Consider the following 25,791-nt stretch of genomic DNA (forward strand, 5'->3'; position numbering starts at 1 on the left):
TACACTGACCACCTGACCGCGATACTTCGTCACACTTGTGCAGTGAAGTTAAGACTTTTTGTTCTGGTGTTAGCAAACTTTATCATTCATCGAATGAGATCCATGTCAAGAAAGATCAATCAGAAAGATTGTGATTGTTTTTTTTAAAGCAGTTTAATTTCCAATGTCATATATTTGTTATACTTGACAAGGTCATAATTCCTGTGTTTCGCTTATTATGTAACTAATATTGTGGCCAGTGTGTGTAAAATGTCAGTGTGCTGCTGAGCTGGGCGTGGTCAGCTAATTGTCCTTTTGGAGGAAGCGGTTACGGGTATCTGGGTGGGAGGGAAGGTTCGAGCGGTACAAGGTAGCTTTTGTCTGCTTTAGGGAAGGTAACCTGAGGTAGGACTGGGAAGTACACACAGTTATAGTGTGGTGCTTTGAATGTGGAGACGAGAGGTGGGGAGGGCGTCCGAATGAGAGTCTACCTGTTGTGATGACTGGAACAAGTGCAGCAGTCAGCAAGCCTGGCGAAGCAGGATGGAAGCAGAGAAGATGTCAGATTCAGGCTCCTTTGTGGATGTCGAGTTGGACTCTGGTTTTAGCACTGAAGTGGACTCTGAGCTGCAGGGATTGGAGAAGATGGACTTGGGTGAGCTGGACAAGAGACAGGAGTGGCACGGGCTTGTAATGTCAAGTAGTGCTAATGAGGAGAAAAAGCAGGGGAGTAAGGAAGAAAGTAAGATGGAGGTCGCTTTAGGATCAGTACACGAAGAGGCACAAAGACAATCAAAGAGTCATAAAGTGGAGCAATGGAGTGGATCCCTGCATTTGTGTTTGCAGCCTGTAGAGGAGAGTTGGGATCACGTACGCATCTCCCTGGAGGAGGTTGAAAAATACTACAGATTTTGCTGCTACTGCCACTGGTTGTGTGGTAGGTGTCTGATGCCTTCTCCTCCTTGTGCTGTCCGTGCATCACGCTGACCACTTCATTCGGTAAATCTGAACAATCTAATGACATCCAATACCAAAGATGGATTAAAAAAAAAACATGGAGACCTCATCAAGACCAAGTCTTAAATCATTATTAGATTTGCTTGTCTGGTTTGTTCATATCTCGAAATGCTTTTTCCTTTTGAATTAATGCAAATGAATGTTAATTTATCCACCATTTTTAAATTAAGTTTTAGTCCAGTTTAAATCCCGTTTGATAGTTTTTATCATAGTTAGTCAACCTCATCCCGTTTTTATTTACTCCATTTGAGTGGACTATAAATCTAGCATTTTAGTCCAAGAAAACAATTATTCATCGAATTTTAGTCGTTTTAATCAGTACAGTCATTTATCCTCTGTATTTTTTTTAGTCAGCAGATTATGTCGAACATTTTGGATCTAAAACTATTTCACAAAACGTTTCTCTTATCATTTTGATGAAAAACAACTCCACACACAATTACAGTACAGTATATCAACAATTGGCTTCTTTGGCTCCATGCTAGAAGCTAGTAAGTTAGCCAGCGGTCGGATTAACGTTATTGTTTGAACATTATAGCCGTTGGTTAATTGTTACTTTATAACTATAATTTACTCTTTTTTTTCCTTTTTTTTTTAACCTTTCACTATCATCTGTTCTTATTGATGTCAATGGTTTCAAGTTCAACCACAGTAGGCAAGTCTTGATCATTTTCTTTATTTTTGATAAATCTCAACTATTGGATGTCATATTACAAGTAGATTGTGCAGGTGCGCCTAATAATGGGTTCAGTTAGCCTACCAACAAAACTCTTGACACTGCAGTTGGCAGCTATCATTTAAATAAATCTAGTATTCAAATGTGTGCGTTCCTTATTGGCTTTTTGGCATATTTTCCACAGAGTAGCTAATTGTTTAATTCCAGGTGTGTGACTGTGACCCACTAACGTTTGACTCGTCTCCCTCCAACAAAAACAAACAGGATGCTAATCCCAGACGTTAAGCCCGTGAAAGAACATTAGCCACTCAAACAGCAGCTGGTGTGTTTGCGTGTGACTTTGAGAGTTTCAGTGGCAGTGTGAAATAATAGTAACGTGTTTTACAGGCACATGCTAACTTGTTTTCATTTATTTATTATTAGTATCATTTTTGTTTTTATGTTTTATACTTATTTATGTATAGCACTTTGTTTCAGCTGTAGTTGTTTTGTGTCCTGTTTAAAAAAACAAAGTTGTATTCTTCTCAATTCCCTTACAAAGATAATCATGCTACTTTTCATTGATGCATCTCTTGTGTTGGATCCCTTCTATAAACATACTCACAGGTGTTTAATGAACACACAGTTATTAATGACATAATGTGGACCTATGAGGCATCCTACAATGTCTTTGTGACATCAAATGATACCTAGTGATGAGAAAAGTTGCAAACGAAAGCTGTCTGAAACCCGACACTCCCAACAGAGTGGTTTCACTTGTAGTGTAATGTTGTTTGCGCTTCCCATTTTAAAGGCTAGAGGTTTTATTGATTTATTTATGTATTTATTTATTTATTTATTTATTTATTTATTTTAATAATGCCATAAGCTATGAATAACTAGGGACACTATATATTGCATATTTAATCAAGGTAAGGGTTTGAGGTTGTAAGGGTTTATTGTAAGCACATATAGTTGAAAATGTAAGTTTTGATTCCCATCCTAGTTTCCAAAATATTATTATTGTTTAAATTTTAAATATTTTCACTGTTTGAACAATACATAATGCGTTTACCCAAAGTGGGCAAACAGATAATTGATTTGCAATTGTATTATAGTAAAGTGACATTATGAAATAATTCTTATGGGTTCCTGCAGGCTAATCCATATCATTAAGTGTGACTGATTTTTAGAGCCACTGTGGTGAATTGACCTTGCTCTCCCAAGATGAATTCTTGCGGTATTTGTGAGTTCACAAACTCCGGAGAATACATCTTGTACCGCTCCCATAAAGCAATAAAAAAAATTAAAAAAAATCTCGTACCTGATAACCGCCACTCCTGAGCCACTGGTGATTCGAACCAATCACAGAGCGACATTGTGTTTGGGGGGCGGGATATGCAACTGTGACGAAACCAGGAAGCTAGCGTCGACGCCAGAGCTAACAAACAAACCTAACATGGACACTGCAATTAATTCCGTTCTCGCAGAATTACTCACCGTTTCCTTGTTGAATGTTGAACAGCGAGAGGCACTTCGTGCATTTCTAGCTGAGATGTTCATTCTTTTCCTCCCTTCGACAGGAACGAACACAAAATTTTCACCCATGGCCGTGATTGGTTAAAACAAACATGTAGTATGTCGCATCGTCCAATCAGCTCGAATTATTGTATTATCCATCTGGCTATTGCCAGGTTCGTGATGAATGGGCAGAAGATAAAGAAGTTAATGTGTATGTTTGTGCTAAATGCTCATGTTAATTAAACATTAACTCATGATCAAGTATTAAATTAAACATTCTTGGATCATTTTGTATGTTGACGTGTGTACAAGCACTTGCACACAATTCTATAGTGTTTAATATTATTAGCAATGTATGGTGTTCTGGCTAGTCCATTTGAGAACAGGTGATTTAACAAAGAAATAGCAACACAAAAATGGCATGTTTAACTCATTCACTGCCATTGTTTAAACATGGTAAAAATCAATGAAGCAATTCTAAATTGTTGATATAATGTACAGCATGGGTTTCCAAACTTTTTCCTCTGAGGGCCACATACAGAAAAATAGAAAGCTGCAAGGGCCAATTTGATTTCTTTTTTTTTTAGTTATTTATTAACACATTCATTTGCCAAACCAGCAAAAAATGCATCATTTGACGTCTTTTTCCGTCAATGGCAGTGAATGAGTTAAGAGGGGGATTTTTTTTTTTTTGTAGAAAAAGCAAGGTGGGTGTTGGTTTGGATTTGATGTGTGGGAGTTGCCGAGGGCTGAGGTGTGGTTGTCTGACTGAGTGCATGAGCAGCATGAGCTGGCCCCATGAGCATCCCACTGATGTCCCATCACCTCGGGCAACAAGTGGCCATTATCATCCGTGAGGCAGCCCTGCTTTATACCAAGTTACAAACATCAGAGTCGAGGCCGTTTGTCTTGTCACATTTCAGCCTCCGCTGATGCTTTGTTCATTGCGTGCACACCCTCGCCAGAGGTTACAATAAAAGGAAAAGGGAAAATTGAAGCTGTTCCTCAAATGTCTGCTCATCATCAACAACTGTTAATTTCTTCTCATAGAAGGCAATCAATAACAAGACAGGCTTTCTCAGTTTACTTGTGGAAGGTCAATTTTGGAGACAAGGTCTGCAATATGTAATAATTACAGCTCATATTACCGAATCAAAATGTTGATGGTACGAAAGGAAATACTGTTTCTGTGGTTGTCATAGTGACCCCCGGATCACCCACTTTAGTAGTCAGTATTTCCCAATCATTACTGAGCCACCAGTGCAAATGTTTTAGGCCACCATGACACATTGTTTTAACAATGCGATAACAGCATGTACACTGCCAGTCAAAAGTTGGACAAATTCAACCGTGTCCAAGCTTTTGTCTCTTCTTATACAATAGATTAGATTCAATTGATCGATCGTTGCTGCAAGATGACAGATATGCGGTGACATTCTAGGCGGGCTCTTCCGATGATATCATATAGTGAGTCAGATGTTTAAAACAAAATTTTCTAGACGCAGGTTTTGTGTTTTATTTTTTGCCATCTTAACTGTATTTATCTTACAAATGATTCTTTTGTGTCAAAATTGCTGCTGTAGTAAAGATCATGAAAATAACCGTGGTCTAATACTTTTGTTAACTATTGTATTTAATTACTGTCTTGGTTTTTCAGTCAGGTTGGCGGCAAATCAGTAAAGCTTTTGAAAATCCTGGATTTGATGAGTTTGATTTGACTGCAGACATCCATCGAAATCCTTAAATTCACTTTTCCAAGTCCTCACTCATGCATGAGTCAATTCTGAACATCCACTTCAGTAACCAAATATGGTTCCCAGTTGAAAAATTATCAAGATGAGTGTTAAATTTACATGGGGTCAACTCAAGGGTGCTCTTCATACCCATTGTAAACAAAACCCTTTCACTAATGGAACCATCTTTAAAAGTGCAGTTTTCGATGCAACTCACAAGGCTCGTTATTCAACCTGCTCCTCTGGTTTAACCACAGGCTATCGATCGGTTTGCTTCTTCTGTTCTCTCAGTTACAAACTGAACCCTGGCCAGTTTTCATCCCACAAACACCAAATAAACTTCGTCAGTGTCATTTACATTATTGTAGTTGTCTGAAAGCCGTAGACAGATGGCAAGTAAAGAAAGGAGATCATTTCTTATTTTTTTATTGCATGCTTTGTGTCTTCCCTCCAGATGAGATCATGCAGTTGGACAGCAGCCCTCTCCGTGCTGCTGACATCACTCCTGAACTCAGGAGGCAGTTCGCTTTTCTTTCAGGTGACTCATTCATTATCATTCGTTTTGTGTATCTGGTACTTCAACTTCTCTTTTCTCCTTTTGTGAATGCAATCTTAACATCAATGCATCAATTGCTTTTGTTTGTTGCCATTGAGCACATCACATCTACTGACACGCAGCAACAGAAAGATGGCAACCCCTGTAAGAGGCTCCACAAAAAGTACATACTATACTCTACTGTATTATTATTTGCATATTAGTAATGAACCACAAAAAACATAGCTTGATTGTCAAGGAAAAAGCGGATTGCCACAAAGAGGAAAATGGACAACGTAGGTATTTTGAGAGACTATTGTTCACAGAGACTCTCCACTCTTTTCTTCCTAAAACTGTGTTGAACATCAAATATTTTCATTTTCTTTATGTGGCCAATGGATTTGAGATATAATATCCAAGATAAATTATCACTAAACTTTCTTCACAGGCCACGCCAAATGGAAAATCATACTTTAATTGACACAAAATTCTTAAATTTCCCATTGGGCTAATTTTACCTCATTAACCCCTTCAGACAGATGGTTGCATTGGGCCTGACATATTTGCGTGTCTAAACCAATAAAACGCATAATTTGCATGATGTCAACACTTCTGGTTCATGATTGGATCTTAACTAACTAAGCACAATCGCAAATCGATTTGCATGATGTTCATGTTAAAAATGGTAACTATGAGATTGGCAAGTTTACAACACATTACAGCCATGTTATCCTGGCATCTACTGTAACAGCTAAAAATATGAAATAACACCCCCCCCAAAAAAATTCCACGTTGTTGTTGTTTAAACCAAGTAATTTTTATTTTTTTTTTACTAATTTTTTTTAGGGGGATCTTTGTGTTTTTGAGTTGTTGTTTTTTTCTGTTTTACTGAATATTTTTTTCTGTCACCAAAATTTTTTTTTATCTGAAAAACAGGGAAAAAAATGTTCAGAAAAACAGGAGGAGAAATTACTAAAAAAAACAGGGGAAAAAAAATATTCCAAAAAACAGAGCATCAAATTCTGTTTTTCTGAGTAATTTTTATTTTATTTATTTATTTATTTATTTATTTTTACCTCTGAACTCCAAGTGACTTGTTGCAGACCACTAACCTGTATATATGACTGGATAGCCGATAGCCCATACACCAGGGGTGGCGAGATCCGGTCCTCGAGGGCCGCAGTCCTGCAGGTTTTGGATATTTCCCTTCTTCAACACAGCTGATTCATGATCAGCTAATCAGCAAGCTCAGCAGAAGCCTGATAACGAGCCTGTTAATTGCAATCAGCTGCACTTCGAGTAGGGAAATCTATAAAACCTGCAGGACTCCGGCCCTCGAGGACCGCAGTTTGCCACCCCTGCCATACACGGTAGTGTAAGCCGTTTAAGTCACAGGGCGGCCATCTTGTTACTCCCACCTCATGAGCAGACTAAACGGTACGGTATACGTACAGGTGAGACATATACAGCTTGTAGGCAGTTAGTATAAGGCCAGAGTCGGGGTGAGGGCTTCGTGCTGTTTTTTTTTGTTTTGTTTTTGTTTTTGTTTTTCCTTGTTAAAAATAGTGACCACCCAGTTGTGTATACAGGTCAGTGGTCTACAACAAGTCACTTGGAGTTCAGAGGTAAAAAAATAAAAAAATAATAAAAATTCTGAAAAACAGAAGTTGGTGCTCTTTTTTTTTTTTGGAATAAGTTTTTTTTTTTTTTTTTTTTAATAATGTTTTTACCCCTGTTTTTCTGAATATTTTTTTCCTTGTTTTTCTGAACTTTTTTTTTTTAGTAATTCAGTAAAACAGAAAAAAAAAACAGAAAAACAGAAAAATAAAAAAAAAATCCTCAAAACAAAGCTCCCCCGAAAAAAAATTAGTCAGAAAAACAGTTTTGTTTTGTTTAGTTTTTTCTTCCAAGTGAATGCAATACGCTTCCGTAGTACAGGAATAAAACTTAAAAACATGTTTATTCTTGTAGAGAAAGTGAAGACATCAATGTTGGAAAAAATCAGTATGTATTTTTCTTTAGTAAGGCAAATGTTTACTGCATTAAGTTGTCTTTTGTAAATAGTTGAGGTCTCTGAGTGTTTATTATTTGTGAACGTTCTCCAGATCAAATCTTTCAACACCTTTTCTCTCTTCTTATTTCACATCAGTGACGGCTGCAGTTTTCCAGTCTAACTCATGCGTCAGCTTTATTTTGCATTTGCATATTTCCTGTGACCTATTTTTTGCTTGGCAGTTATTTGATATTCAAATGTCACTGCTTTTAGTCTCCTTCCACTTCTCTTTTAGACACAAAGCAAAGGACAGTGCAGTACCAGTTTTTCTAATTTACGACTATATACAAACAGCATTCATTGAAATCCTGTATACACAATCGTATGTAATATCTAATATTTGTATTTTGAGGCAAAGTATTTCCATACCTGCAAACCTTTTCCTACATTACCGCCCCCTTGGCGACCTCGAGGCAGAACCATTGTCGGGAACCATTTTATAGACATGATTAGAACCATGACCGCACATCTTGCTGTTGCCGTAGCGACGGGAAGAAAGAATGAGCAAGCCGGTGGATTGATATTCCGGGCACAGGCGCTGACTGAGCAGCTGTTCAACGAAGGCAGTGAGACAACGTGTGAAAAAAATGGTGTGATTGTCGTTGTCATGAAACAGCATAAGAGAGTTTAATACTTATGATTTATGTGGTATAATGGACATCAGGTAGTAAGAAAGCGAACTAACAACCATGAACCATGAGCTGTATTACTGGCCTGGGCTGCAGTCTAATGTAAATAAAGGAACTAGACACATGGTGGTGGCTGGTATTTGAACGTGACTTCATGTTTCGGTAAAATGAACACCAGAATTGTTCTTATTCGTAAATGGACCCGCAAGCTACGGAAACAACACAAACCAAATCAGCACACATCATAATGCAACAAATGACTCGCATACTCTTGTATGTACAGTACTTGTTTGTATCAGATACTATAACTTATGTGTCTCTTGCTCAGGAGGCAGAGGAGACAACGGCAGCCCCATCATCGTGTTCCCAGAATTCCCGTCCTTTGGCGAGATCACGGACAGAGAGTTTCACAATGTGCTCACCTACCTGACAAGTGTACCCAGGTGAGGTCGCTTGCTATGTTGCTGTCACATTATTTGAATTAAAATTACTTTATGAATGCATTTTTTTTTTTAGTGATTATGTACTGTACCTACATACAGGCAAGTATGTGCTGCAGCATGTTGAGAGAAAACAAAAAGCAGAGGACCCCTTTTAGTGTTGTACTGTATAGTTTGGTAGGGAAGTTTGGTTTTTAAATATGTAGGGTGTAATTATCTTTTTTTTTATAATTAGGACCTAAATACAAAGAAACTTCATTCACATTGTGACACAGTCAGTGATCAATCAATGTCGAAATCTCTTTTGCCTCCTTGCAAATAGAAGTGTCTTTCAAATAGTCATCTAGAAGTACTCTCAGTGGTTGAGGAATTAACTCTTTGACTGCCAGGCGTTATAAAAACAAAACAAAAAAATCCACAGTGCCAGCCACTTTTGAGCATTTTAACTCATCTTTCAAGGCAAAAAGAATATTGTTTGCCTTTACTACATATACAATGTGGCTACGAAATGAAAGATCGCATTCCATTCACTGGAATTTTACTAATCATCATGAAACGTCTTTGGCAGTCAAAGAGTTAATTGTCTCTGGCTTCTATTTGAGGAAATATGGACTTGCTGTATGGACAATGTTTGAGACACTTCATTTTTTTCAGACATACCTAATATAGTAGCTTCTGCTGTCTGATGGTCAGCACTGGACTTGATCACAGGATTTGCCATGACTAGGGTCATGTAAGGGTTATGTTTGGGTCATGACCGGAGGTCAAGTGTCTGTTTTGAACTGATGTAACCAACATCTAGTTTCAACTGGTCTTAAGCTATGTGATGTCAGGAATCTTTCATCTCTTTATCTGGTCAACAGCCAATCAGATAATGCCATGTCAGTCCTGTTACCCACATGTCTAGCCACAGCCAATCAGATCCATTCGTTGTCTATATAAGCCGGTCTGAGAAGTGTGTGTTTTTTGTTGGATTATTACCTCTGTTCCTCTGTGCAACTCTCGTTGTTTATCATATAATCAAGTTTGTTCCACGCCTTTCGATGTGAATAAATAGTTAAAATCTTATTTGTGTCTGCGTTTTTGGGATCCAACCCCAGAACATAACAGGATGGGTCCGTTGCACACAGATACTGTAAATACAGTCAAAACCTGTTTATCACACGGGATATGTTCCAGACCCAGGCACAATACACAGACCATATTAACATTATTTTTATAGTTCTACCTCACCCACATGCTTGAAACATTTTAACTTACTAACACACTTCAACTTATTCAAGCACACATTTTAAATTACAGTATTTCATTCTGTTTATTTCTCACTTTCAATTAAACTGACATATAAAGCAAACGAGCATTCAGCATTTTCTATTTAAATAAACACCAAAGGTCAACCCTACTAGGTTATATTAAGGCGATTAGAATTTTTAATTGTAATTAATCGCATGACTTCAATAGTTAACTCATGATTAACCAAATTCCCCAAAATCTGTTCGAAATGTACAATAAAATGTTTTCATAATCTTGTTAACATAAAAGTGGGAAAAAAAACTTCAACTAATAGAAGTATGGATGCATCTTTTAGTCATTGATACAGTAATTTCATAATAATTCATTAAATTGAGTTAAAATTAAAAAGATGTACTATATTGAAAAAAAACGAGTGTGATGTTGATTTGTGTTGAGGTAATTTTTCTGCCACTAGATGGCATAATTGCATTTGTAAGACGGTGACAGTTCGGAGCATTTTTCTTTTCATATAAAGAGCTATCTAATCTTTAACATGAAGTAACTTGTAAAATTCTGCACATTTTTTTAAATTGTAAAATACAACTTGACCCCAGTCTCCACAAATATATGCATTGTTATTAAATTTAACGGGCGGTCATTAATTGTGCGTTTAAAAAAATTAGTGGCGTTAAAGGAACTGTAAATTAATTATAAATTAACGCACTAATTTTGACACCCCTAAAGATATGTCATATAGCAGTCGTTCACTGTACAAGGCAAAAAAAAAAATGGTCATGAGTCCTGCATTAATCAGTCATAATCCAGCATTGTTATCATTGTCTTCTGCAGGGTTTCATACAGTGAGGGACTGGAGGAGGTAACGGGGGAGGGGTAAATGTGTGAGATCACCATAATCCTAAACATTCCTCCATTTTCTCCCTCTCATTCAATCATTTTAATCTTTAATTGCATTTCAGTGTGTTGCATTATTCCACATTTAGCTGAACAATGAAGTGTTTCATTTGAAAGAGTGTGAGGAGCCTCAGGCCATCCTAATGACGAACAGAGTCACATGTCGTCTTCCTCTGGAAGACGGTATCTGGTCTGACGTGTATCGTGACCTCTTGCTTGTTTAGAGACTGAAGCGGATCAGATGATGAATTATTTTTTTGACAAAGGCCACATAACTAATATCCAAATACACATCATATCTAAAGAAAAAGAATTGTGGTTGATTTAAGAAAAAAAAAACGTTTTGCAGATTTTGCATTAATATGAATATGTAATTGGTATTTTTGTTTGTGTTGTTTTTATTTATTTAGTTTTAAATGTATAACAGCAGTTTTTATAATTTATAGTGATTTACTCACCAATACAGGAACTAAATTAGTATTCAGCTATGCATCATACTAGCGATGTAACGATACTGGCAATATCGTGATGTCGTGATATTAAAACTGCCACAATAACGCCGTCATCATGTTCACAATATTTAAATGCAACACATCTGTTAAAAAATAGTCAGGTTGATTTCCATTTGTGCAGTCATAGCACCCTCTGGTTTACTAGTGCAGTTTAATTTTCACAAGGCATGTTTTGGCCCTTCTATGTTTAAAATCTACACTAATTGTCAGGCGAAGGGGCACGTAATATACTTGTGAAGCGAGTCGATATGTGGAGGAACTCAATGTGGGCTTGCATTAGCGAGTAAGTGCCTCATTATGAAGTGTTATTAGAGATTGGAGGTTGTTTATTTGTATTGCTGTTATGTACAAAAGCAAAATATTGTTCTTTTATTTTTTTAGTATGAGCTCATTTTTTTGACAATATTGTGACCTGTTTTAAATATTGCCAACTTCCCCATAATATCGTGATAATTATCGTATCGTGAGCTTCATATCGTATCATGATATTTGGATATCGTTACATCCCTACATCATACTGAGATGTCTGTTGCTTACCTTATCAAGTTGCATGAGAGGGGCAAAATATTAGAAACAGCTCCAAGTACGATACAGTACAATTATACAGTGCTAAGGAATATATATATATATATATATATATATATATATATATATATATATATATATATATATATATATATATATATATTAGGGGTGTGAATTGCCTAGTACCTGACGATTCGATTCGTATCACGATTCACAGGTCACGATTCGATTCGATACCGATTAATCCCGATACGAATTTATAAGTCGATTGTTGCGATTTTTTTTCATTCAAATTTAGAAAATACTAATCAGTAAGCTTGTAGAGTGTAAGATTTATATAAAAATGTATTATTTATTTATCTGAAATTTCAGTCTTATAGAGGTTGTAATCTGTTTCATGTTTGAACAGCATTAAAATAAAATATTAAGGCTTAATGTTCCGTTCATATAACATTCTTCCATGCTCAAGGTGTGAATCCTAACCCGAAGTCAGACGTTTTGTTGAATATTTTTCCATTAAAAATGGAAGTTTAAAAATCGATTCACACACACAAAAAAAAAAAAAAAAAAAAAAAAGGCAATGATGATAAGACGTTGAATCGGTAAGACTACCGAATGAACAATTTTGAGCTCTTAAAAAAAAAAAAAAAAAAAATTTTTTTTTTTTTTTATCGATTCGAGAATCGCGCGATGTAGTATCGCGATATATCACCGAATCGATTTTTTTTAGCACCCCTAATAGATATATATATATATATATATATATATATATATATATATTTATTTATTTATTTTTTTATTACAAATAAGTAACATTTGGAGTATTAATATTTAGTTTCAGGTAAATAGCCAAGGTTGAGGCCAGTGGGTGTATATAGCTGAAAGACTGGATAACCATATAACCTTGTCTATAGCAGCCTATTCTTGGTGGACCCTTCCCCCTCGAAATTCACTCAAGAGATCACTTTGCAGCAACCTTTGTTATTGGCTCACATTACAGCAGCCTCCATCACTGACTGAATGACTGTTAAATGAGAGGGCGGGGCTTAAGATGAGAACATGAACTATTTGCACGCTGGGATCTACAGTACCTTCAGCTGTACAGGGTCAGTTTAGCTTTGGGGCTGTTTACCACAATGAGCAGAAGTACTTTAGGACTGCTGTTCCAATGCATGCTGGGAGGATGCGAGCGACGTTGTAACGTGCCTGGCAGAGAGGCCACCCGAGGTGGAGGGTGGGCACAGGGAGGTGTGTCCCTGTCTGAGGAGATAAGAGCCACACAATAACACAATGTGGCTTCATTACTTGTCTCACAAAGGAAAACTGCGACCTTGCTGCTTTTTTCATCGGAACTGTTTTTGCGCTTGGTTTTCTACTATTAATGGATTTTTCCTTACTGTGTGTGTGCCAGTTTGCCATCAACGGATGTGGGCTTCATCCTCGTCATCGATCGTCGGCAGGACCGATGGGCGGCCGTCAAAGGGACCCTACTTCGGATTGCGGTGAGTTCACTCAGCTGGTGGCTTCTTTGTTTTGCGAATGTCTGCACCTGGCCCTCTGTGAGAGAGACAGTGTTGATTGGTACAGCAGGAGTCCATTTGTGTCCCTCGGGGTGCCATCTACTAATGTAGCCCATCAGGTTAATTATTGGACAGGTTTTTTTTTTAAATACAGATTTGCTTTCAAGCTGTGAAATGTGAAATCTCTGCATATCTCGTAACGTCATCCTTCACTTTTGTCGGCGCAAAGTTTTCGTTGTAGGCTATTTTTCGTCACGAAAAAAACAATTCAGACGAGAATGAAACAAAACCTAATACAGAAGCCACTCACTGAGACAATGACGATAACTAAAATTAACTGACAATTTCATCAATGGCTTCAACGAAAAACAACATGGATGAAAACTCAATCAATCCAATCAGAAGAAGGAATGAAATGCAGGTGGGTTTTGAAATGGATTGTGTTCAGGTTCCACTGTATGGTTTAGATAAACAAGCCGTATTGTTTCCTTCTTTCTTCACTTCCTCTGTCATTATTGCCACTGGATGATGAATTGAATTATGCCTTTGAAGAGCAATGATGATCAGACAGTGACATTATCTTAATAATAAGAGCTTTATCGGAGCTTCTAAATTGCCCTGGTTCAAAATGTTCAGGTATAGCATTGTTTTTGTTTCAGGTTGAATCAATCAGTTTTGCAGACAGGAAGGAGGGCGAGGGTGCAGGAAAGATGAAAGGATTATTTACCACCAGCGTTTCCGTCTGAAGATGATGATGGAGGATGTTAGCTTGTTTTAAATTAAATCCGCTTTATCTGTTCCGCATGGCTGTTGATCACGTGCTTCCTATCTCCTTCACAATAATGTCTGAAGTAATGTATGTTAACTCATTTGCTCCCAAAAATGTATAAATATGTTCTATTTTATATATTACCAATCTCCCAACGACGTATTTATACGTTTTTAATGTTTTTTCTTTGCTACAGCATACAGAAGGCTTTGATTCAGCATGTGAACTGAAGAGAATGCTTGAAGCAATGGTAGTTATTACAAAAACGGACAGCAGGTGGCAGCAGAGTATAAGAGATCAACCAGAGCCATGTTGCAACAACCTCTTTTCCCCACTGTTTTAAACAGATTTGTGAATAATGGTGAAACTTTGCATTAGAATATAGCAAATTGCTGCAAAAAAGAAAAAGATAGAAATATAAATTTTTTCCCCTGATAAAAGAAGAGACTAATTTTTCTTTTGGTAGGTTCCATGTTTTTATAGCAATAGAATACAACACAATATTCTGTGGGCCTTTCAAAATCTGTCAAAATCCAGTAAAACAGCCGGGAGCGAAGGAGGTTGCTTGAGTAAAAATGGCTGGGAGTGAATGAGTTAGCTTGTAAATCAGTGGCCCTCTATTCAAAGGGTTTGAAATTAAGCTTTACTGTCTTTGTCAAGGGAGATTTTTTAGATGTTGTCCTCACTATCACCTCAGGGCGCGTTCCCAGGAAACCTCCAGCTGGTTCTGGTCCTGAGGCCCACCACTCTCCTCCAGCGCACACTCTCCGACATCCTCTTCAAGTTCAACAAGGATGAGTTCAAAATGAAAGTGCCTGTACGTGCCTTTTCTCTCACCTTCATTTACTCACCCGTGTCCTATTGGAGAATGTGTGGAGGTCACATTTCGTGGTTCTGTTCCAGGTGATCATGCTGAGCTCGGTGAGTGAGCTTCACTCCTACATTGACCACACACAGCTGAGCCAGGACCTCGGGGGAACGCAAGCATACTGTCACGAGAAGTGGATCACTCACCGTACCGTATGTACATGTTTCAGCAAATTTTATGTTGCATAAAAACCTTTGAAGCATAAAAAGTAGTCTGATTTAAAAAAAAAAAAGTTACTACCGCAGCACACTCAACATCCATGGCAGCAAATGACCATTTTAAGAACATGAATGTCTCTTCGTGATGGCAAGCTTCCTGGCACGCATCTTTTTGTTTATTGTGATGGCAGGCTATCGAGGGCTTTGCATTGATGGTGAAGAAGATGGCCCAGGCCCTGCAGTCGTTTGGCACCGAGCTGGCTGAAACAGAACTCCCCAATGAAACCCAGGCCACCACCCTCCTCCTCAGTGCACACGGCTGCCGGAAAGACAAGATGAAGGTGAGGCAAGCCTTCATTTGTCACGCAGGTCCACTTTGTTTATGTGTGTCGTTATAGTGCAGGGGTCAGCAACCTTTTCTGTCAAAAAAGCCATTTTAGGCCAAATAAATGGTCAAATATCTGTCTGGAGTTGCAAAACCTTTGAACATCATGATGAACGAAACAGTGCGTTAGTGTTAGTGTAATGGCCCAAGAGCTAATTAGAGCTGTACCATAACAGAAAATATGCTGCATCCAATACTTTGAGATTCATTTTCTTCGACCTTTTGTGTTTTGTTTTGTTTTGTTTTTTTTGTAATTTATCTGACTTTGTTTTCATACATTTTTAGACTTTCCTGCCTGTCTGTACAATTTCTGACATTTTTAGCAATTTTATGCACACATTATTGGTTATTTTTCTCCTTCTTTTTCTCCTTCATTTTATTGCAAATTCTCTTTTTTCTTTCTTTTTTTTCTTTTTTGCTATCAATTTTCTGCCATTTTTGGCAATTTTTGTGGACATTTTATGGTAATTTGGGGGATTTCTTTTGGTTTTGGACATTTTAATGATACTTTTTTATGTCATCTTTTCTGCCTTTTCAAAAATATATTTTGTTACTATTATTATTATTATTATTACTTATTCTTCCTTTTTGGACATTTTATGGTCACATGTTGGACATTTTTAGTTATTATTTTTAAACTTAATTTCACCTAACTTTTGTCTCTTTCTGACAACTTGTATATTTAGACTGGCATTTTTTTAAAAATATTTAATAATTCCCTTTTTTTATCTTAATTATTAATTCATTCAAATAATATTTTATAATATTTTGTCTAATTAATTAAAATGAATATGTTAAAATATATATATATATATATATATATATATATATATATATATATATATATATAATTATTATTTTTTTTATTTTATTTTATTTTATTTTATTTTATTTTCAACCAAGGCAGGGCAGGGACTAAAGAGCCGCAGGTTGCAAATCCCTGATATAGTTGATTTTCTATGTGTGTTTGTCAAGGATGATCTGCTGGTGGCTCTGAGCCAAGGCAGCAGACTGTTGGAGAGCATCAACGAACCGTTGATGCACAACCCTGACCACAACATGAACCAGGATGAACTGGAGAACCTGGCAACAGTCCAGAGGTGAATTTTTGATACATTTCCTTATTTGGATCAGACAAGGCTGATAGGTGTTCCCAATAGTGAGCATCTAGTTGATTTTTCATTGAGAACCATGGTTTTGTGAAGAAGGATATTAATGATGAGCTAGCTTGTTGATAGCTGTCTAGTCATTTTTGAAGCTGAACTGGAACTGTTGAGATTTTTTTTGGCCTCATGAGTGCACTGAAGACTCATAGTGTGGCATTAAGCTCTCTGAACAGCATTCCAACTGAGTTTTCCACCATCACCTCATTTTCTGCGCTCTCCCAGACTGCTGTCTCAGTTAGACGAGACGGAAAGGGCTTTTGATGAGTTCTGGGGGAAGCACCGGGCCAAACTGCAGCAGTGTCTGCAGCTACGCCACTTTGAGGACGACTACAAGGAGGTTAGTCAATTGAATCAACTGACAGTGCTCAACTTCTTTGACTCATTTTGAATGCGTTTTGCAGGTGAGGCTTCTGCTGGATCAGCTGTCTGAGAAACTGGCCACCTTCAATGAGGTGGGGATCAGCCACAGCCACGCTGACCACATCCTCAGTGATCTCGCCACCTATGAAGAGAGAGTCTGCGTAAGTGATGAATACGCTAAACATAAATATTAATACGGCTTGTAAAAATGAACTAAACTGGGGCAGCGGGGGCCAGTTGGTAGTGCAGGTCTTCCAGTGATCATCACTGGGTGAAGGGGTGAGCGTCTGTTAAGTGCTTTCTTTACTGTGATGCTATAGATCAGGGGTCTGCAACCTGTGGCTCTGGAGCCACATGTGGCTCTTTAGTCCCTCTCCTGGGGCGCCCTGTGGATCTCTTAAAAAAAGAAAGAAAAAAAAAGTACAAATTAATAATAATTTAAAAAAGAATACATATTAACTTTACATTTTTAGATAACATATTCTTTGAATGAATTAACAATTGAGATTTTAAAAAGAATAATTAAATATTCAAAAAATGTCCAAATGTATAAGTTGACAGAAAAAGAGAGACAAAAGTTAATTGAAAAAGTAAAAAAAAATTAATGTCCAAATTGTGAACATAAAATGTCCAAAAAATATAAAATTGCCATATAATGCGCACAAAAAAAAAAAATTAGAATAGAAAATATTCAAAAAGTAAGCACAAAATGTCCAAAAACAGGAGGAAGAAAATTACCATAGGCTATAATGTGCACAACGTTGAAAAACAGGTCTGAAAATTCTTTAAAAACAAAAAAATTAATTAATTTAAAAAAAACACAGAAAATAAACCATTTAAAAAGTAAGAATAAAATGTCAACAAAACAAAAGAAGAAATCCCCCAAATTACCATAAATTGTCCGCAAAATTGACAAAAAGTCACAAAAAAGTCATAAAATGTCCAAAAAATTGTCACAAATTTTACAGAAAGGCAGAAAAGTCTAAAAACGTATGGAAAAACAAAGTCTGACAAATTACAGCCAAAAAAAAAAATAAGCCATAAACAGAAGAAGAAAGGTAGAGGTAAAGGAATCTCAACGTCTTGGATGCTGCATATTTTCTGTTATGGTACAGCTCTTGTCACATCCGGGGTGTAGTCGTGGACCCAAATGCAGAGAAGCAGGGCAAGCAAGCAAAGAATGCGGTGAAAAACATATTTAATAAATAAAAACGAAGAAGCAAGAATGAGCTACAAACTAAGGAACCAAAACAACAAAGTCCAAAAGGGTAAAACAATACGAAGCGTGGAACAGAACATGAGGAAAATGTCAATGAATCAACACAGACAGAGGGGAGACAAGAGACTAAATACACACACACTAATAGACACAAAGAGAGACAGCTGGTCAAGACACAAGTGGCAGAGGGTTCTGATAGGTTGACACACGAGGAAGTCAGGCAAACACAGGTGGGCAGGACAATGCTTGACGAGACAATGGGAGACACACAAGGAAAGCAGATCATAACAGAAACTTAAAGGAACATGATGACATACTTAATCAAAACCCACTCAAAACTAGGACCCTGACAAAAGCAAAAAATAAAAAAACAAACCAAAACCCAACCCAAAGCATTAGACTCATGCAGTGTTTCGTTCAGTTTGGTAGCTATTTTCAAAGGGATCCTTTTTCTGGGTAGACTTGAGAGGAGAGGCAACAGCCTGTAAAAAATTAAGAAAACCATTTTTTTAAATCTAAGATAACTTCATGATACAGATAACTTCATGATGTTTTTTTTTTTCTAATTTAAGAGGGGAACCTTAGTGGTTCTGCTTTTATTTTTCCGAATCAGTGGTTCCTGTGTTGACAAAAGCTGTGTTTGTGGTCTTCAGGAGACAGTGGACAGAGCTTTGGCTTTGGCCGGCGAAGGTGATGACCTCATCCAGAAGGCTCACTACGCTCAGGATTCCATTGTGCCGAAAAGCAGCGAGCTACGAGCGCTCTGCCAGGAACTGAGCGACAACTTGAAGGCTAGGAAGGAGCTGCTCCTCAAAGCCCGAGAGCTGCATCGCTGCTTGGAGAGGGTGAGCAACGCCTGTGTAACGAAACACACAAACATGTTTTCATGTGTTCATTCTTGTCTCATCGTCCTCTACAGGCTTCAAAGTGGTGCGATGATGGTATTTACTTGCTGGCCTCTCAGCCTGTGGACAAGTGTCAGTCACATGAGGGGGCGGAGTCAGCCCTGCAGGAGCTGGAGGGGTTCCTGGCGAACGCAGGCCAAAACCGACTGTCGGACCCGAGTGGCATCTGGATGGATTACGAGGCGGTGCTCGACCAGCAACTCAGGGTACCCATCAGTGTTCGGGATCTGATTTCAGTTTGAATATGACATTAACGCTCTCATCGCTGATGAATAGGAGCAAGTGGAGAAGGTGTTCCAAAAGCAGACGTCAATGCAGGAGATGTTCGACAAGAGGCGGGTCAGTCTGAACAAGCTGGCAGCCAAGCAGACCAGGCCGGTGCAGCCGGTCGCTCCCAGACCTGAAGCCTTCATCAAATCTCCTCTCAGCTCACCTGGTCAGTCTCAACACGTTTCCTACACAAGATTGCATGTTCTTTTTTTTCAAAATCCCCACAACATACATGTGTTTTGACTGTGTCCTAATTTCCTGCCTCAGCACATCGAGGTAAACTGGATAGAAGCCACTCAGAGGGAAACGAAAGCTGTGACAAAGTGGGTGAAGTCATGATTTTATCGGTATCGACCAGGGGTCAGCAACCTTTTCCTATCAGAAGAGCCAAATAAATAACCATAAATCTGTCTGGAGCCGCAAAACCTTTGAACATTGTGATGAACGAAAGAAACACTGCATGTGTGTTAGCCTAATTTACTGAGAGGGCCCAAGATCTTATTAGAGCTGAACTGTAACAGAAAATATGCAGCATTCAATTCTTTGAGATTCGTTTTCATCTTCTGTTTTTAAATATTTTTTTTTCCTTTTTTGTCATTTATCAGATTGGATTTTCATACATTTTTAGATTTTTCTGACTTTCTGTAAAATATATGACATTTTTGGCAATTGCATACACATGAGGTAATTTTCTGCCTCTCTTTTTTTTCTTTTTTTTTCTTTCTTTTTTTTAAATTATTTATTTATGTATTTACTTTTTTGCAGGGGGGTTCCTATCAATATATTGGCAATTTTGTGGACATTTTATGGTAATTTTGGGGATTTCTTCATTTGTTTTTTGGACGTTTTATAGTTGCTTTTTGGACGTTTTCTTTTCTGCCTTTTTTAAAAACAATTTTTATGACTTTTTTTTTTGCAAATTTGTGTACATTATATGGTAATCTTCTGCCTTTCTTCTTTTGTTTTTCGATATTTTATGGTCACTTTTTGAGCATTTTCTTTTCAGCCTTTTTTAAAATAAGTTTTCTGACTTTTTTTTGGCAATTTTGCGCGGATTATATTGTATTTTTTATGTTTTTCTTCTTCATTTTTGGAATGTATGGTCTCTTTTTGGACATTTTAGGTATTAAAAAAAATAGAAAATTCATCTTGTACCTTTCGTCTCTTTTTCTGACAATTTATAAATTTGGACTATGATATTTTTTTGAATATGCAATTATTCATGTTTTACAGATTTCTTTTTTTTTTGCAATTTTGGGCGGATTATATGTTATTTTTTATGTTTGTCTTTTTCCTTTTTGGACATTTTATGGTCACTTTTTGGACATTTTAGGTATTTAGAAAAAACAAAAAACTTTTTCATCTCGTACCTTTCATCTCTTTTTCTGACAACTTGAAAATTTGGACTATGATATTTTTTGGAATATGCAATTATTCATTTTTTACAGTTTTCTTTTATTTGCAGTTTTGTGCAGATTATATGTTATTATTTTTTATGTTTTTCTTTTTCCTTTTTGGACATTTTATGGTCACTTTTTGGACATTTTAGGTATTTAAAAAAAAAAAACTTTTTTTATCTTGTACTTTTCGTCTCTTTTTCTGACAACTTATAAATTTGGACTCTGACATTTTTTTTGAATATGTCATTTTATTTTTTTTTAACAGTTTTTTATCCATTTCCTCACAAAGGGTCTTCAGGACAGTTTTTTTATTTTATTTTTTATTTTTTTATGTATTTATGTATGTATTTATTTATTTATTTAATTCTTAAATGTTAATTTATCTGAAGAATATTTTATGTAAAAAAAAAATAAATATGTAAAGAAAAATGAACGTCTACATTTTTTTTTAGAGATCCACAGAGAGCCACAGGAGAGGGACTAAAAAGCCTCACGTGGTTCCAGAGCCGCAGGTTGCGGACCCCTGGCATAAACACTGTTCATGCCACTCTTATACTTTGATTTGTCCTCCCAAGGGTGACAGGCAACTGCAGAATGGAGAGGGTAAACGCAGACACGGCTCTTTATCGGAGGAGGAGGAGAACCTGGCAGTGCTCAGGAGGTAAACATCAGACATCTCTTCTTGACCTATGCTTGTGGAGGGGGCCTCATTGGGGGCGGGGTTCTCCTTCCTTTTTTGCCACCTTGCACCTGACATTCTTTGGAGTGCCCTGTTCCAGCCAAAGTGGCGGAGGTGGGTGTCTGGCTCTCCTACTGGTGGGCAGCTTGGGGCCTCTGGCACCCTATAATTTAATTTCCTGAAAATGTAAAACGCCTAAAAATGTAATAAAATATGCACTTGACTCGATGAAAAATATAAGAAAATCAAATAATGTAATAATTCCACCAGTTAAATAGAAAAAAATCCTGCCTGAAATATTAATATTTGTTTTTACAAAAAATTTAATACCATATTGCTCATTTTACATGTATTCACTTTCCCCCATCTGTGAAGCCATGACATGACAGTTGCATGTTACATGGAGAGAATTCTCTTCCTGTTGCTGTTGTGAGGCAGGAACTCATCTGACAAACTACCACATTTATTACATTATCTGTCAAGTTTTACGTGATCAGTTTTGAGAAATAAAGGCCCACCTGAAAATCGAATAAAGCCCCAATAATGCACGATAAGTATACATTATCGGCAAAAATATCATAACACGTGCCTGTAGACACATTCATGATTTAATTGCTTGGGTGAGGCCACTCCTTCATTACTTGACTCCAATGTGAGAGTAGTATGTACTGTATAGTACAGTTATAGTAGCCTACTTTGTTTGCTAGTTTCCCCTTCAACTTTCTTGTCTTTGTTTATTTTTCTCTGTCCTTTCTTCTCTTTCTCCCCATTAAACCTCTTTCTGTCCCCGCAAGTTTCAATAAATATCCATCATAATGCAAACGGCAACTTTGCCACTATTTAAAAAAAATAAAAAAAATAAATAAATAAAAAACAACTACTGTTGCAAAGACACACTGAGACGTTTATCCAAGAGGTAAAAAAAAAAAAAAAAAGACTGTTTGTAAATGATTGTCTCTCTTCCTGTTTGCAGACACGTCATGAACGAGCTACTGGAAACGGAGAGGGCTTATGTGGAGGAGCTGCTGTGTGTCTTGCAGGTTCTTGTTTACCCAGTCCACAACACTTTATACAACATCCTTTTGTGTCACTGCAGTTATTAACTCATTCGCAACCAGCCATTTTCACAGAAGCAATCCCGTTCGCTCCCGGCTGTTTTACTGGATTTTGACTGATTTTGCAAGGCCCACAGAATATTGTGTTCTATTGCTATAAAAGCACGGAACCTATCAAAAGAAAGATTAAAGTCTCTTCTTTCATCAGGAAAAAAAAGTATGTTTCTATCTGCTTCCGTTTTGCAGCAATTAGAATTAGAAGAGAGCTAAGTTTCATCAGTTTTCACAAATCTATTCAAAATTGTTAGTAATTGAGCTTTTTTTCTACATGGCCCTGGTCGATGTCCTTTGCTCTGCTGCCACCTGCTGGCCGTTTGTGTAATAACTACCATTTTTGCCACCGTTCTTTGCAATTGAGAGGCTGCATCAAAGCCTGCTGTATGCTCTAGCATAAAATAAAAAATAAAATAAAAAAAAACGTATAAATATGTCTTTGGGACACTTAGAACATTAATAAACCGTATTTACACGTTATTGGGAGCAAATGAGTTAATTGAGTTATTGTTTATTGCAGGGTTACGCATCTGAGATGGATAACGCAGCCATGGCGCACCTCATCCCTGCACATTTGCAGAACAAGAAGGAGGTTTTGTTTGGCAACATGCCAGAAATCTACCACTTCCACAAGAGGTGAGGGAGTGCATTCTATGTGTTAATGATGAGCCTACCTTTATTTTGAGGTACAAATTCAATGGCTCTTAAATTATTCCAAGTAATTTTGCTGCTCCACTACAACTACAACTTATTTGTTGTTACCGTGACAACTCCCAATTACCTGAGCCCTATAAGCCCTATAAAAAGAAGATGATTATTTATTAAATATGTTTTTGAGCAAGGCTTGTTTTGCCCACATTTGCCTTGTTTCCAAATAGAGCTTTTGAGTTTTCATTATTCTCCAAAATGCTGTTAAAATGGACACAAAAATCAGTCATTATGAGTTAGTTATTATTAAAACTCTAATCAGCACCTTCCATCTTTGTTTTCCAGGACTTTTCTCAGGGAGTTAGAGCTGTACGCAGACTGTCCAGAGCTGGTTGGGAGATGTTTCTTAGAAAGGGTGAGCAAATGAACACATTGCACAAGAAGGTGGAAAACCTGAGTCTTTATTTAACATTTTTGTCAACAAAACTTCTCTGTCTTCGCTTAGATGACAGACTTGCAGATCTACGAGAAATACTGTCACAATAAGCCTCGCTCGGAAAGCCTCTGGAGACAATGCTCCGACTCGGTCTTCTTCCAGGTACTGTCATCACATGCATGTGTTTATATTTTTGCTCGAGTGTTTGACATCTTTATTTTACAATCTTCACCAGGAGTGTCAGAAAAAACTGGAGCACAAACTTGGCTTGGATTCTTATTTGCTGAAGCCTGTGCAGAGAATCACTAAATACCAGCTGCTGTTGAAGGTAACATGTCGAACTTTTAGTCTCAAACTACAGTCGAATTTTTGTGGTAAAAAAAAGGAAGCCATTTGTTTTTTTGCTTTTTTTGTGTTTTTTTTGCTTCCTGCAGGAAATGCTGAAATACAGTAAAGGCTGTGACGGTACAGATGACTTGCAAGAGGCTTTGACAGCCATCTTGGGCATACTCAAGGCTGTCAATGACTCCATGCACCTCATCGCCATTACAGGATATGAGGTGAGACAATATACAGGACAAAGAATCATCAATCAGGTTGAAAATAAATGTTGGTTAGGTATCAAAAGTACAAATAACACGAACAATAAGTTGTAGCTGGTCGCCCTGCTTTAGGTTAACATTAACTGCTTGACAGAATCGTCAATTCCGTGCCACAACTGCAATTTAATTGGTAGAAAATGAAAAAAAATATACTTTGTTGTCAGTTTTCTGTGTGGTTTCCTCTACTTGTTTAGTTTCTCACTTTAGAGTTCCAGGACATTATTTTTCTAAGAAACTATCCATTTTCTATACCGTTTAAATATTCAACCTAATATTTTTTAATAATAATTATAGAAATAGAAAATGTTTTTTTCAAATAATTTATTTATAAATCTATTATTTTCATATTATTTTCTGTTTTTGTATTTATACTATATATATATATATATATTACTCGTATAATGGCTGTTGTATTTGAGCCAATGAGTCAAACTTGTAAATTAATACATTTTTAATGCACCACCGGTGTGTTCTTTTACAAATACAGTTTTGGTATTTGATGCCAGAGTGAAGCCAACTAATGGGCACCACCTAGGGGAAGTAAAAAAAAAAAGAAATCTTGACAATAAAATGTTCTGTGCAGCCCCATTCATCCAAATATGATATTCCGGTTAATATTGTGTTAGTGGAATATGAGTTAAGCAGAAAAATCCAGCAGTTTTTCTCAATAACAGGAGGCGGCCATTTTGCCACTTTCTGTCGACTGAAGATGACATCACAGTTGCTCAGGTCTCAGGTAACAACCAATCACAGCTCCACTTCAGAAAACAGGTATGCTCTGATTGGTCGAGCCCTGCGCAACTGTGATGTCATCTTCAGTCGACAGCAAATGGCAAAATGGCCGCTCCTTGCCATGGATATAAAAACGGCTGGATTTTGCTGCATAACTCATATTTCTAAAATAATATTAAACAGAATGTCATGTTTAGACTAGTGAGGTCACATATAACATATTATTGTCAAGAAATGTTTACGGTTGACTTCCCTGAGGTGTAATAATGAATATAATAAAATAATGAGGTTTTTATGTGAGATGAGACATTTATTTGTTCAATTAGGGCCAGTGTCACTATTTAAGGAAATATTGAGACACATTTATCATCAACAATCCTCACATCCTGCATTGGAAACAGATCAGGATTATTTTTTTTTTTTCAAATCATTTTCAATTGCTTCATGAAAATGTGACTGAAAAAGTCAAATGAGTTCTGTCTTTCCTGTACCAGGGCAACCTGAGTGATTTGGGCAAGCTGCTGATGCAGGGCTCGTTCAGCGTGTGGACGGAGCACAAGAAAGGCCACGCCAAGGTCAAGGACCTGGCCCGCTTCAAGCCCATGCAGAGACACATCTTCCTCCATGAGAAGGCCCTGCTCTTCTGTAAACGAAGGGAGGAGAGCGGCGAGGGCTACGAGAAGGCTCCGTCGTACAGCTTCAAGCAGTCACTCAACGTGAGCGCCTCTCCATTCGGGATGTACAGTCGACCCCGCATGCTCACTTCGGCACCTGCAGATTCACATAGTCGCAGATTTTTTCCCCCAATATTTTTTTCAAAT

General features: G+C 37.3%; 1 protein-coding gene across 9 annotated transcripts in view; it reads left to right on the forward strand.

The window, feature by feature from the left end:
• Positions 1-25,791, forward strand: part of mcf2lb (mcf.2 cell line derived transforming sequence-like b) — a 44,484-nt gene that overhangs the window by 6,692 nt on the left and 12,001 nt on the right. For 8 of the 9 annotated variants that reach the window (XM_077537494.1, XM_077537496.1, XM_077537497.1 and 5 more), the window contains exons 2-22: positions 5,360-5,443; positions 8,451-8,565; positions 13,156-13,246; positions 14,731-14,850; positions 14,937-15,053; positions 15,251-15,400; positions 16,420-16,544; positions 16,833-16,947; positions 17,012-17,131; positions 18,843-19,034; positions 19,109-19,300; positions 19,371-19,530; positions 19,632-19,687; positions 21,340-21,425; positions 22,417-22,483; positions 23,073-23,188; positions 23,546-23,615; positions 23,706-23,798; positions 23,872-23,964; positions 24,071-24,196; positions 25,465-25,686. In XM_077537494.1, the coding sequence (XP_077393620.1) occupies positions 5,360-5,443; positions 8,451-8,565; positions 13,156-13,246; positions 14,731-14,850; positions 14,937-15,053; positions 15,251-15,400; positions 16,420-16,544; positions 16,833-16,947; positions 17,012-17,131; positions 18,843-19,034; positions 19,109-19,300; positions 19,371-19,530; positions 19,632-19,687; positions 21,340-21,425; positions 22,417-22,483; positions 23,073-23,188; positions 23,546-23,615; positions 23,706-23,798; positions 23,872-23,964; positions 24,071-24,196; positions 25,465-25,686 (2,510 nt within the window). Of the gene's footprint in view, positions 1-497; positions 917-5,359; positions 5,444-8,450; positions 8,566-13,155; positions 13,247-14,730; positions 14,851-14,936; positions 15,054-15,250; positions 15,401-16,419; positions 16,545-16,832; positions 16,948-17,011; positions 17,132-18,842; positions 19,035-19,108; positions 19,301-19,370; positions 19,531-19,631; positions 19,688-21,339; positions 21,426-22,416; positions 22,484-23,072; positions 23,189-23,545; positions 23,616-23,705; positions 23,799-23,871; positions 23,965-24,070; positions 24,197-25,464; positions 25,687-25,791 lie in introns of those variants that run through there. The other variant, XM_077537503.1, reaches the window with a different exon arrangement.

This window comes from Festucalex cinctus, chromosome 11 (assembly GCF_051991245.1).
Source record: "Festucalex cinctus isolate MCC-2025b chromosome 11, RoL_Fcin_1.0, whole genome shotgun sequence".
NCBI classification, from domain to species: domain Eukaryota; kingdom Metazoa; phylum Chordata; class Actinopteri; order Syngnathiformes; family Syngnathidae; genus Festucalex; species Festucalex cinctus.